Raw genomic sequence first — 14,876 nt, forward strand, 5'->3', positions numbered from 1 at the left:
GTCGTCAGGATTCCATTTTTTCTCTTTTTTTTTTGCACAAGTATATACAAAAGGATCGGTACTTGTATTTACTTTAAGAGATAAATGTAGAAGGAAAATAGACTAGTCAAGAAAAATAAAGATATCTTAAAAGTGTTTATCCTCTATTTTGTCAAAAATCCTCTGTGTAGAAATATACATATGCAAAATACAATATACTGTAAAGATGATTTTATTAAGGCCATATGGTAACAAGAGAAATCTGTGGGTATGTTTATTTGCCCCACAGGAAAAAATATTAAGTGTATTTGGGCATATTTTTAAGAATTATCTGTGCCTTTGATATCAATATACACAATTACATGTGGCTGTCTATGCAAATATCTTCATGAGATGATTGACCCATACCACAGTCACCAAGCAGCAATTGCTGATTGCTCTTATCATTATTAGCAGAACGTAATGTTAGTGATACATTTCCAAATAGGGAAAGATAATACCACTGTTTTGTCCTCTTTTTTCCTATGCTATTTGGAATGCAGACAGTACCGCAGGGACACCAGCAATATCAACGACAACTGTGGAAATTCGCAAAAGCAGTGTTATGACAACTGAGATCACCTCCAAAGTGGAAAAAAGCCCCACAACAGCCACTGGCAATAGCTCATGTCCTTCCACGGAGACCGAGGAAGAAAAGGCAAAACGGCTTCTTTACTGTTCGCTATGCAAGGTTGCTGTCAACTCTGCCTCACAGCTGGAGGCACACAACAGTGGTGAGATGAAGCGATTTCTTTTCTGTCTCAACAGTTCTTCAATTATCTTCCTCTGAATGGGTTAGATCTTTTGCAGCAGGGGACAAAGGGTTGGCGGAAAACTGGCAATTATTACATGGAATTCATTAACTGTTACAAAATAAAAATGACATGCAAAGTGTCATTTACATGGGAGCAAGAGAGGACTTCCAGGGCTCCTGTGCCTCGATGTGTATGTGTTTGTGTTTATGAATGTGTGTGTGTGTGTGTGTTATTAAACATTAGGAGATAAAGTAAAATATTCTAAAGTCTAAGATTTGCATTTATTTGATTTCTAAATTGCTATACACTCCCACACATTTGCTTCTAAATGAAGTTTGCTGAAGTTTTTATCGGTAGTTACAAAATTTGCTTCCATAACTCCATGTGATTTTAGGTGAAACCTCGCTGTTATGGTCTTAATGACAATATTATTTGGGCTAAATCTGTATCACCTGGACGCTTTACCATAAAGGGTTTATTATGGGCAACCGTTGAGGTATGTTCTCCACATGTGATATTTTATTTACTCTTTGTGGCAACCTAAACATACTATTCTTGCTATTTGACTGAAGCTCAGGTGAGGCACATGACCAATTAAGCGACTAAGCCATGAAGTAAACTTAGGTCTCTCCAACTTAAACACTAAACTTGAACATATCATAACAAGGATGAAATGTTTCCCCAGTATATTTCAATTCCATCCATCTGTTCTGTATTATATCTATAGAAAGATAATGTATAGATATTATATCATACCAAAACCTATCTATCTAGATAAATACATACAGGGAGAGTATATCTCTATCTATGTATCTATCAATAAAATCTAGATGATATCATATATAGATATATAGATATAGATAATTGTATATATATCCTGCCTAAGATTTAAGCCAGCCCTTTGGCCCAAGATTAGATTTTCTCCCAAAGACTGTGTTCATTGCCAGGACCCTGTCAGCAATTACAGTAAAAACAGAATCGTTTGTAAATGATACCCTGGGTTAATGTTGCAGCTATATGTTCACTGTCATTGGCCACTGTGCTGCACAGTAATATCCAAGTATTGACTTCAGTGTTCTGAGGGAGTAATTGCAGGTGGAGAGCAATTCCTTCAGTTCGTATCTTCCTCCTGCACGCAACATTAGTTGTCGTCTGGGAGTTCATGGGTTCAGGGCCTGAGAACACAGAAAAAGATCTGGCCCCAAGTCAGAATCTATATACCATGCAGACATGCCTCGAGTTTTACTCATGCAAATACATTATTCAGGGATGCAGGGTAGTTGGGAGAGCGAAAACATCATTGGAGGTCCAGTTATTTCTCAAGAATTCTTGATCCTTCTGCATAGTGACAGAGAAACACATTCATTTGGGGGCGGGGGGATCAACTCTGACAGATAAACAAAACCATACCCTTTGAGGCTGGCGATAATTTATCAATAATTTGGGCATCCTTCTTGAATTCTTATCAGAAACATCTGATTAAGAAGCAATGATATCACATGATATCACACCAGGTCAGCACTTTTCATATTCCAATTCTATGATGCTCATCTCTGCTTTGTGTTGTCAGAAGTAGCCCATGAGCTTTAAATGCATACTCACCCATGTCATTATATATGTGTGTGTGTGTGTGTGTGTGTGTGTGTGTGTGTGTGTATTTCTTATATCTAGGGATTCTGATTTATTATATATCCAAGCCTAGAAGCTATAGTATTGGGGAAAAGAAAAAAAAAAGCAAACACAAAATCCTCACAAGTGTTGTGCAGGCAGAGCTTAAGGTAGTAAATGTGGTTGTCACCTCTACTATGAGTCCCTTTATAGGGATGTCCCCTCCAACCCTTTGTCCTAGTCAGGAGACTATCCCCATTCCCCCTAAGCTTAGGTTTCTCTAGCCCTGCATTTCCCTTCCTACCTCAGAGATCTTTCTCTCAGGTCCAGGCCCTTCTTGGAGGCCTCACACTAGACATGCACGAGCCAGCTGTGCCAGAACTGGAGATGGCAAAGGAAAGCAGGTGGACAAGTAGATGTGTCTAACCCCCTTTGTGCGCCATTTTTGATCTCCAGATTTAGCTCTCTTATTTGTAACGGAAGCAGTGTCGAGAGGCTCCCTGTGTCCAGGACATTCTCTAAATGTAGATGATGAATGCAGTCCTTCCCATATTCATACAACTGCCCCTTATCCACTGGTTCCAGCATCTTTCCTTTCGGACCCCATGAGGGGAAACCCATGGGGGGTGGGGAGTTAGAAAGAGACGGGCTTACCCGTATGATCACTCTCCTGTCAGGAAAAGAAGTAGTTGTTGTAGGATCCATCATAGGGTTGGTGTGTGTTTTAGTTTGGGTTCCGTTAGAAGCAGACTCGGAGACCAGGATTTGAGAGCAGAGAGTTTTCAGGAGAGGCCAAGGGAACAGGTTAGGAAGCGAGAAAAGGTAACAGGGCAGGAAGGCAGCCAGTACAGTGCCCGTCACTAGACAGTTACCAACGTGGGCAACTGATGCTCGCCAGACAAAACCATGAAACCCCACGGCTCACACTGTTTCGCTGCTTTAAACATAAAAACTTCCAGCAGTCACATAAAATGACAGAATTGAAGCAACCCAAATTCTGTCGCTTCATTTTCACAATCATGGTGTCGTCGTTCATCTATAAAAATACAGAGGGCCGCAGGGGTTGAAGGCATGAACCGCAGCCTTCGTGAGCTTGAATGATTGTGAACTGTTATGGACTCGCTAACAAAACAAGAGCCCGTAGCTGAGCTCCTGTGTGTGCGCGGCCCGCTGTGTAATAGAGAGGTCTACAGACCAAGTTCCATGTGGCATGATGCTTAGTATAGGATAAGTAACACAATGGGCTAATTTAATGCATACTAAATCTCAACAGTAAACACACAAATGGTGTAGAATATAGATCAACAAAATGTTTTCTAGGAAGAAGTCCTTTATCATGGACATTGTTTAGAGTTGCCAGTTCATGGCCCTAGTGGAAAGCAGACTGCCTTTGCAGTCCATTTAATTATTGTTTTCTAATTCTCTTTAATGGACCCCTGTATTACCTGCATCTGGAACAGACTACAGTCACTGCCTTAGTGCCCCACTGCCCCCACACTCACCCCTACCCACCCAACACCACCAATATCACTTTAAAAGAATTCCCTGCTTTCTTTTAGAGCCACAGATGAGGAAACCACCTTTGAGATTGGGCTGTTTTTCAGGTAGCCAGGTTTGAAAGCCAATTTTGATCAAAAGCAACCAGGCTGCAGGGTGGGGAGATGTGTCTTTTGCATCTAAATTGTAATTCTAAGTAGTTTTCCCCCTTTTTTCCCTTTTAGAAACACATATGCATGAAATAAGGCCTATAGCTGTGAATGTAGAGTTCTGCATTTATGGTTTTTCTTTTAATCTCAAAAACACATTCTTAATCATAAACAGATTTTGATGCTATAGCTTCCATCAAACACTGCCTCTTGTATATTCCAATGGAATGAGCTAGAAGTGATCAGACTATTTTTACCTCGGATCTGTAAATAACATTTCTATGTGAACCTGGGCAAGTCATTTGTTCTCTTTGAACCTACCCCTTCCCTTTCTTCTTCCTTCCTTTCTTCCTTCCTTCCTTTCCTTTCCTTTCCTTTCCTTTCTTTATTCTTTTTTTTTCTCTTTCTTTCCTTCTTTCCTTTCTTTTCTTCCTCTCTTTCCTCCCTCCCTCCCTTTCTTCCTCTCTTCCTTCCTACCTCCTCCTCCCCCTCTTCCTCCTCCTCCTCCTCCTTCTTCTTCTTCTTCTTCTTCTTCTTCTTCTTCTTCTTCTTCTTCTTCTTCTTCTCTCTCTCCCCCTCTCTCTCTCCCTCTCTCTCTCCCTCTCTCTCCATCTCAGAGCTAAGAGGCCATATGGCATCTTGTAAGGATGAGTTATTACGGCACAATTATTAGTATGACCACAGTTGCTTCTAGCATTATCTGGGGATCAGTTGTGTTATTTCACTTGCTTTCTCTTTTTATTTTTCACTAAAGTTGCAGTTAATTGGTTTATATTCCATAATAATGGAATGCAGGATTTGAATACGGGCATTCTGGCTTTGCATGTTTTGTTTGTTTGTTTGTTTGTTTGTTTGTTTGTTTTGGAATTTGAGAAGAGAAGTAGTTCTCCTAAGCTTACAAGCATGATTCACAACCAGTCTAAGAATATTTAAAACAACTTAAGGGGACCTACTCTTTTCAAAAGATCCAAAAGTCCCCTTTTAGTTGTATGTTATAGACACAGATAATACAAAAAATATGTTTTGTCTTTGTCTTCAAAGAAATCTCCCCAAAACATTCCACTAGGCAATGCTTTCCTTAGGTAATTTTGATGGTTTTCTCTATATAATAAAAAATCCAAACCTTTTAAATGCTTTATAGTTAATGCTCATTACTAATTTGGGCAAATTTTTCTGGTAATCACTTGAAGTGGTAACATTTGATAATATTCACTAAGCTCATTCAAGCTTTTTTATCCCTAGACAGAGCTTATGCTACCCCTCACTAAGTTTTAATATGCATAAAAGGCAGGTATCAAAGGATAGACTTCACTAAATTTTAAAGTGCTTAGAGATTTCTAAATTTTCGCCTAAATAAAACCAACACCATTAAGAAAGAGGATAGACTAAAATATGTAGAACACATGGAAATGCCAAAAGTAATCCTTAAAACAATAAATGCATTTAATGCAGCACTTCAGTAGAGCAGATAATTTCTTTTTTCACAGCTGAGGACACTGAGGCACAAAGACATGTAAACCACACAGCTAATGGAAGCAAACTCTGACTCATACCATGCCAGAGTCTGAGCTCACAATGCTCTTTACAGATATTTGTTCATTGCTCTTTAAAATATCTAATACTTGACCTAGTCTTCACTGATTCTCTACTATGTGTCAGGCACTGAGAATAGAGTATGAGCAAAACCCAGGGTTTCCTTTAAGAAGCCCATGTCTAAGCCATGCCTCTGTGTTCAGTAAGAGAATAGGTAAAGACTTGTTTCATTAAGGCATCTCTCATTTCATATTTCAAGTGAAAGTTCATTTAAGCCAGTCAGCTGTGGTCAGTGTCCATGGCCTTGTTATCAAGGTCCAAAGATTATCTGGCACTCCTATTGAGAATCTTCTAGGGTAGAGGTAAGACTCTCAATTACAAAAGAGGTTAACCAGGGTGAATCAAGAGTCCCTCCAAAAAGTCAGAGTAACATTCAGTCTCCAACTGACTACTTCTTAGACATTAATAAGCCAAACCAGCCCAGGAATCCTTCTCAGTCTGATTGAAGAAGCTGCATGGAAAAATATTTTGATATAACCACCTGTTTAGATAAAAAAGGTTGGACAACTGTCCGGACACATACACACAGTGACATAAATTACATATATACATATATATATATGTATACACATATACATATGTGTGTGTATATGTGTGTGTGTGTGTGTGTGTGTGTGTGTATATATATATATATATATATATATATATATATATATATATGCTCCCTAGAACATTGTTTTGCTCTACACTGGCTTACACCAACTTCAGAGTAGAAAGTGTTTGTATCTATTTTGCAAGGGGGATAAGTGAAAGCGGACTGCAGGAGGCCTCCCACCAGAACCACAGAGCAGTGCTGTGGCCCATATTTCAAGTCCTCCAGTCTACTTACAAGGTGTTGACCTTTTTCCCTTTCCTTAATATGTTGGGATATGAACATTTTCACAGCTATGGATAAGAATATGACATTCAAAGTGGGGAATCTATTTTGTAGAAATATACGTTTGTTTATATTGGGTTCAGTAAAGTTGTAATCGTTTTGAAAAAGAAACGTGACTGTAAACCTGTTTGTGTATTTCACTGCCTCTTATTTAAGGCAATGGTGATTGGCACTGACCTCGTGTGGCCCTCAGTGTGTTTTCTTCGTTAATATTCAATGGTTCTGGGAGGCTGGCTCAGAATTCAGAAGTTAAGAATCTTATTTTTTATCCTTACAGAGCTGGTACCAATCTAACAAATAAATCTAATAAATATTAAATCCAATAAATCTAATAACAGATCTAATAGATACAATTAGGAAAAGAGAAACCACTGAAAATGGATTTAGAAAACCAGAATGGCAAAAAGGACATAAATGATTAACAGAGAAAATTTCATAGCAACACCATATGACTAAGTGAGAAAAATAAAGAATATTTATCAACACTAAGGGAAAGAAAATTGCGAACAAAGTTTTGAGGGAAAACTCCCATGCATGAACTCTAGTAATTGAAAAAAAAGTATTGAGAACTGGAGTTACACTACTTATGTGTGAGAGTCCAAAGATGTTATTGGTTTATTAAAAAGAAGTATTTACTTAGAGTGCATCTGCATACCCTCTCACCCCTCATCATCCTGGTCATTTGTTTATACATTTGAAATTACATAACCAGTCTGTTTGGGCTTTACTCTCCTAATAGGGCTTTTTTTCCCCCTGTCATTAAGATCTTTATACTATTACTATTTTTTACTGAACCTAAACACATGACCAGGAAAGCTTGTTTGCATTCTGTTTAGAACATGGGTATTTAATTAGTGCCACTTCTGTAAACACACCATGCTTAAACTGATTACATTTGTTACAAATCACCTCCAACTATACCTTTAGCAACTAAATCACTCTTGCTCATCAGCTATCATTTATGTCTTATTAGCATCAAGAGGAAATGAAACAAAGTCACACCCATTTAGTTTCATCTCAGTACTCTCCCGTGCAGGTGCTGTATTAATGGTGCTGGTTTGTTATGTGGTACGCTATAAAAACATGAGTAATTAAGTGATGTTGTGTAAGGTGGTCAGACAACATTGTCTTCTAAGTTAAGCGTATTTCAGTCATAACCCTTGGAGGAACTGCTCTAAAACTAGGTACCATATTTTGTTATTGAATCGTTTCTTAAAGGCATCTCCTAGCTAAGAATTTTTTCTATTTTTTCTTCCTTTTGTTCTAAATATTTCTGGCAGGTACTAAGCACAAAACCATGCTAGAAGCCCGGAATGGAAGTGGGACTATCAAAGCCTTTCCTAGGGCAGGCGTGAAAGGCAAAGGACCAGTTAATAAGGGAAACACAGGTCTGCAAAACAAAACGTTTCACTGTGAAATCTGTGATGTGCACGTCAACTCGGAAACACAACTTAAACAGGTAGACAGCGCATATTCTAGAAATGAAAACAGATAGGGGACACCCTTATGGGCAGAATATGTGTGATTCTTTTATTCCCTTTCTTTCCTGTTTTCCTCTCCCATCCATCCATCCATCCACCCACCCATCTGTCCATCCATCCATCCATCCACCCACCCATCTGTCCATCCATCCATCCATCCATCCATCCACTTGTCTTGTATTCATTGCCCTTATTTATTAATGCTTATGTCAGTTGCCAGGGGAATACTAAGATGTAATGTTTTCTAAAGCCTTTCAGAAATTGTCTGAAGTGAGTTTGTACTATTCTTATATCTGAAGAGTGGGAGAAAAAAGGGGTATGAGATCTTTTCTCTACCAGGTTTCCCCCTCAAAAGTGTTGATTTTCTTTAAAGGTCAAATTGCAATGTTCCCTTTTTACTTGTTTAGACATTTACATGCTACAACTAATTTTATACTGTTCTTTTATTTTATGTACTTTATTACATGGTGTTGTACTGTATTTCTAAACCCTGCAGTGACCTGCTAAAGAGATTACTAATCCTATTGCATTCACTTTTTCTGTGAATAGCCTTCCAAAGAGATCAGCTGTACAATGGAAGGGCCGGCCCTCGTATTGTGTTGTGTTTTATATGCATATGTACAAAATTGGACTCATTTTATGCACCTTAGTTATTTATCTTTAGAATTTAGGGGATTGACATTTGGCTGTACAAATGTGAGGATAAATATTAGTATGGAAATAAATTCATGCCTGCCTGGGCATCTTTGTTTATTTGCACATAAAATTCCTTTAGACATTCCTTTCCTTTGTAAACTTTCAAAAAAGGAGATCTGTGCAGTGATATAAAGAAAGGCTGGGAAAAAGAAGAGCCTTCTATCCGTTAAAAATATACTAAAATGGGTAGCATAAAAATATATACCCTCAAGCCATCAGGATCCAAGGACAAAAGTGCATGCTTTTTTATTTTGGTGTTTCTGCAACTTCTGTGAAGTAACTACTATCCTTCAGGTTAAAACAGTATTTATAAGGGGGGTTTGGGGATGATTTTTTTAAAGCTGTCATTTTTAATTGCTTTTAATAGCACATTAGCAGTAGAAGGCACAAAGACAGAGCTGCTGGGAAGCCCCCGAAACCTAAATACAGTCCTTACAACAAACTACAGAAGGCAGCACATCCACTGGGGGTGAGTGTCTTTGTTGCTTCTCAAATGATAGTGATCTTGAATGTCCAACAATCTGCTGAACTTGATTTTTTTTTTTTTTTTGGTCAGTTACTGTATGAAATAAATGGAAGGTACCTAAGTAATGACAAACAGCTGATTAGAGAGTCCAGACCCTACTCCACCAATAGAATTACTTGTTTCATGAGTTGTTTCTGTGGTTTGCCACTCTTGGCCAAGGTCCAGCACCTTTATCTTTTGGAGTTGGGCTCTGGTTAATGACAGAAGCATGGGGAAGGGAATAAAGCCAATCGTTGGAGTCAGGTAAGTAATTACATGAAATCACATGAAATCTGGCCCTGCCATTAGTTCAGAATTTAACGAAAGGTCAGTGAAAAATTTCTTCAAGGGACAAAACATTGGTGTTGATGATGCCCTCAACAGTTTTGGATTTTGAATAACAAAGTCTGAAAGGCATGGCTTATTTTATTGAATTATCAAACCAAGGACAGTATCTAAGGCCTGGGGAAACACTTTCTGGGAGATGTCCCCTTCCCATTACCCCAGATACACCATTTAGATTAGTGAACACACTAGTATTAATGTCCCGGCCTGGAATTTTTGTAGGAACTTAGGGGAAATCTGTGAAACCTCCTGATAATTTCAAGCTGGTATTTATGACCATGTGCTTCTTCTTTTTTTTTTTTTTTCTTTGTCGAATTGAGCACAGATTTCTCAGGGATACCCAGGGCTCAATGAAGAGTTAAGAACAACTGATCTATACAGTATGTGCTGAATTATGCACTTTGAAATCTGTTTTCTTCAAAATAGATCTTATTAATAATTGGTACTATTGTGTGCTGCTGGCCTGTGAAAATATAGTTAAAGGAAAACTGCAATCATCTATTATGAGACCTCAGTAGGAGTTGACGCAATTAATTTAGTAGCATCACCCATTTTTATGCAGATGAAGTCACTTTACTCTTTTGTACAGAAGCAATTTTAGCTGCATTGAAAAGCTGTGAATTCTATGCAGAGCTGAGGTTTCAGCACCACTAGTCATAACTTTGAGTGCAATTTCTGACCAGCATAGACACAAGTTTCAACAATCAAGTGAATGGTTGTTAAGTAAACAGGGAAGTCAAATTGTATTAACGTTACCCTGCAAAACCTCAGTGGTAGCTCTGTGTTACTGTTCCCATAAATGGGAACATTCTTTCTGTGAGAGCAGCCATCTTGCTAATGCTACTAGCCAAAGAATGAACTGGTTTTGGAGAGTAGAGTTGAGAGCATGTGGTTACCATGTGCCCAGAGAGGAAGCCAGAATGTCAGATTCAGGGGGAAGTAAGTGGTCTTTTCTTCTTCGTTGCAAGTGGAATTTTGTTATTTTTATTTCTCTTTATTACTACCTCACACCTTGCTGTGCAACTCAGTTTGTACACTAGGATATGCTCCTAGTAGCTGACAGTTACTCCCTTTAAAAATATCTTCCCATGACAGTTAATGTGTGTGTGTGTAAAGAGTAGAAAACTCCCTATTTTTTTCTCAACATGAATACTTTCCTACTTTATTGAGAAAAATAAAGTAAGGTTGCTGAGTACTTTTCTGGGGGATTTTTCAACTTCCTAGATTGGCCATCTTCAGTGATCTTCCATCTCTATCAAAGAAAAGATGTTTACACTTCCCATTATTTTTATTGATCATTCACAAGTGTGATTTCATCTTTGTACTTGTTTACTGCTTTATTTATTTATTTACTTATTTATTTATTTAGAGAGGCAGAGAGAGCAAGCAGGGGAGGAGCAAAGAGAGAGAGAGAGAGGGAGAGAGAGAATCCCAAACAGGCTTCACGCCCTCAGTGCAGAGCCTGATGCAGGGCCTGGACCAACCTGAGACCATCATGACCTGAACTGAAACCAAGAGTCGGATGTTTAAAGGAACGAGCCACCCAGGCGCCCCAACTGCTACATTTTAAAAGCTGCCCATCATTTTGGATTCTGAGTGTAGATGCCCAAACTCTTGTCCTTCTGCCCTCTTTTTTTTTTTCTTCTTCTCTCCCTTGCAGGTAAAATTAGTATTTTCAAAAGAACCTTCAAAGCCATTGGCTCCGCGAATTCTACCAAACCCACTGGCAGCTGCAGCGGCCGCTGCTGCCGTGGCAGTGAACGCCCCCTTCAGTCTCCGAACTGCCCCAGCGGCAACACTGTTCCAGACCTCGGCGCTCCCTCCAGCACTCCTGCGGCCAGCTCCTGGACCTATTCGGACCGCCCACACTCCTGTGCTGTTTGCTCCTTACTGAATTCCAAATGGGAGTACTTGTACTGCAATAATTTTTCAAAAGACAAAACAAACACAACAAAAGAGAACTATGCAGTGTTTATTTATAGTTTAAAGTATATCCGAAGAGCCAGGACTTTTGATAGTGAATTGAAAAGATTATTTAAAAAAATTAAAAAAAAAAAAAGGAGGGAGGTTTGGGGGGGAGGGGAGGGGTGGTATTTTCTCCAAATTAAAGCATTCCTCTTGAACATTGATTGTTTTAGAAGTGATCTCCAGCATTGACTTGTAGTGGTATCTAGAACTTCTGAAGCCTTTGTGACTGTGCTTTTGGGCACCTATTTCCCTCTGCATTGTCTTTCCTGCTTTATGAAACAACTATACATTGTAAGGGCATTAACTGGTTCCAGTGTATATATATATAATAATTTACTCTGTAGATTAAGATAATATGAAAAGAAGAAAAACAAAACAAAACAAAAAAACATAAAAAAAACACACACACACAAAAGCAACACTGTGAATAGTAGTACCCGTGCTGGTCCTCTTGCTATGACAGCAATTACTGGGTATTTATCCCAACAAAAGTAGATACAGTAGATGTCTTGTAAAACAATAGTGCTGTGTCTCGATCTATGCCACTAGGTTTTAAAGAGTCGCAAAAGGTAGAATGAACAACTATTTCATGCCAGTAAACAGTCAAACGATAAACAGACACCAGAGGGTTTGTGGAGGTCTTCCTGGTCCACATTCTCCCCCTCCTGTCCAGCTTGTAAGACTTCAAGTTGAGGACAAGAGAGCAGGGCTAAGCATCGACATAGGGGAGACATTAATAAAGGTAGTTTCTTACAAATTATTCATTTTCCCACCCTGAGGCAGTATTGCTGGGAATTGGGAAGGCTTTGGAATGAAACTATATCTGAAAACAGGTAAACCCGTGCATCATGGGTGTTTCGAAAGAAATCAGTACAAGTGTTTTGTTTCATGGATAAGGAACGGTCACGACCTAAGATGATAATGCAAAGTAAAGGTTTTTCATGTTAGTGTATACCCAAAACAAGAAACAAAAACAAAAAAAACAGAGAATATTGCATCTCTGCAATATATCCCCTTTATATCATACCAGTAAGGCTGGGTCTTAGGCAAAGGTTTCTGCTTTGAATATGATGATAGATGTTAGCTATTGTTGTGGGCTTTTTCTTGTTTTTTAGATTTCCTACTGACATGATATAAACAATTAATATATATTTAAGTGTTAGTAAAACAAGAAAAATGAATCTGAGTTGATTGCAGACCAAGGATATAGTGTTGGAAAAAAACCTGGTAGGACGCACTTGACCATCATTTCTCTAGTGGAGTTGTGAAATCTGGCAGCCTTCTGTGTTCACCGTAAGGCTGAAAGGAGTTGATGTTTTACCTTTAAAACAAGATTTATCAGGGGTATATATAAATAGATGTATATTGTATATATGTTAGAAAGATTAAGATAATAACTTATAAAAAGAAAATCTATATAAAATAATTATATAACCATCCCATGTTACATGTTATCATTAAGTTGGTAACGAATGGCATAAAAATAGCTGTGCCTTTAATTTGTGATAAAGGCTATTTGCTTTTTCCCATAGAAAGCTAACATATACCTATCACTATGATGGGGTTTGATGCAGCCAGTCTGTTGCATTAATAACAACAAGGATACTCAAACTTAGAACAATGATAAAACATGTACAAATCAACCCTACATGATTTAGGTTTAGAGAAAAAAAATATTTTTGAAAAGGTTTTGTAAAGACTATTTAAAATATAGGGAAGGGCTGGATATGGCCTTCCTAAAACTGCTCTTATCTAAACTGTAGTAACTTTTTGAGAGGTATAAAGATTCAAGATGAAACCATTTGAGAGATAGGTATTTAGCATTTGTCATTTTATATTTAAGAAACACCCATAGCGTGCTTGGTGCTCAACATTGAACGTGGTCTTTGGAGTTCTTCTCCACCATCTATCTAGCTATAGACATTTGTCATATATACGTATCTTTAAAGCAGTTGGCTTTATATATCTTTTGTTAAACAAAAAAAAAAAAATAAGGGTAGAAGGAAGGAAAGGAAGGAAGGAAGGAAGGAAGGAAGGAAGGAAGGAAGGAAGGGAAAAAAGGGAGGAGGGCAGGCAGACAAGACAAAAAAGTCTTTCATTAGTCCTTGGTAAAAAGAATTTCAAACCATACACATCTGGTTAAACATGCTGGTTAGTATTAAAATTTGTTTTTTGAGAGTATCTGGTGATTTTACATTTACCAATACCTCTACAATCTGGTGTTAGCAAGTGTTTCCTTTTTTCACTCACAGACCCTACTAGTTCAGTCAGATGGAAAGTTGCTCACGAGTTTGTTGTTTGGGGCTCTGTCTATATCTCGTGTGACCAGCTTCTGACCAATTTGAACTTAAGTTGCCTTTTTCTGCTTTGTCAAATATTTTTATCTTTCGCTATAAGTTAGCCTGAATCCTTATCCAACAACCTTTACCCCTGAGAAAACCTCTTTCTATTGGAGAACCTGATGTTAACTGATACAATCTCACTACTCTGTGCTTTTGCTATTCTTTCCCCATTTTCACCAAAGTGAACAAGCCAGTCCACTAGAAGTCAGGGCCTGTGGGATGCAAAGAGTCCTGGATCACAAGGTGTTACTAACTTTAATGATTTGCTGGGAGCAAACAAATCAGCCATATTTTCTCCATCAGCCATATGAGAAAACTCAGAAATACCTAACTCCCTTCTGCCTCACTTCGCTATGGAACCATTTTTGTTTAAATGGTCTCTTAAATTGGAGTTGTAATCATCAGTTGTCTTTTACTCACTACCTAATAAAGGATGAAGCCTAACTATAGAACTTACAGTGGATTTTCTGTGAATTGTTTCCCCCCACTCCACATATTTATCAACACCAGATCAACATCTATTACAGTTCAGACTGCTATAAAGCTATATCCTTTCCCGTAGGGAACCTTTTTCATGAATAAAGATCAATAATTCAGATTGGTCAGCATTGGTGCTCTGAAAATCCCCAGGAGTGGTCTGACTTTATGGTTATATATCCCTTCCCATGCATCACACCCGTGGCGAGGAAGTGATAGAGGAAGCATCTCCGATTTCATTTGAAACAGATATAAATGCATTGCAAGAACCAAATGCCTCTGGACAAAGCATTGCCACACCTCATCCAGATCATCCAGACAAATGGGAAACAGTCGTTGGGGAGGTACTGTATTTCTCTTTTGAGAAAACAGGTGATTACACATAACAAATTGTTCCTGTCACCGGTCTTAATCTTTGAAGGGTTCTATTCATGTGAGCAAACATGGTTGGCTTTTGGCATCACTGCCTCATCTGTAAAGACTGCAGTCTTTAGGTACCATTAGGCCTCCCTTCATCCACTGTGATAATTCACTGCCATTATCATCAGAGATCTAATTTGGTTTC

General features: G+C 38.4%; 1 protein-coding gene across 3 annotated transcripts in view; it reads left to right on the forward strand.

Annotated features, from left to right (window-relative positions):
* The window catches only part of ZNF385D (zinc finger protein 385D), a 909,549-nt gene extending 895,259 nt beyond the window's left edge, over nt 1-14,290 (forward strand). For all 3 annotated transcript variants that reach the window (XM_086674198.1, XM_086674199.1, XM_086674200.1), the window contains 4 exons: nt 522-752; nt 7,778-7,956; nt 9,042-9,143; nt 11,185-14,290. In XM_086674198.1, coding sequence (XP_086530324.1) covers nt 522-752; nt 7,778-7,956; nt 9,042-9,143; nt 11,185-11,418 — 746 coding nt within the window. In that variant the 3' untranslated portion in view covers nt 11,419-14,290. The remainder of the gene's footprint in view (nt 1-521; nt 753-7,777; nt 7,957-9,041; nt 9,144-11,184) is intronic.
* Nucleotides 14,291-14,876: the final 586 nt, after the last annotated feature.

The sequence above is a fragment of the Puma concolor genome, chromosome C2, assembly GCF_028749965.1.
Source record: "Puma concolor isolate L17-30 chromosome C2, mPumCon1.1.hap2, whole genome shotgun sequence".
In the NCBI taxonomy this organism is placed as follows: Eukaryota; Metazoa; Chordata; class Mammalia; order Carnivora; family Felidae; genus Puma; species Puma concolor.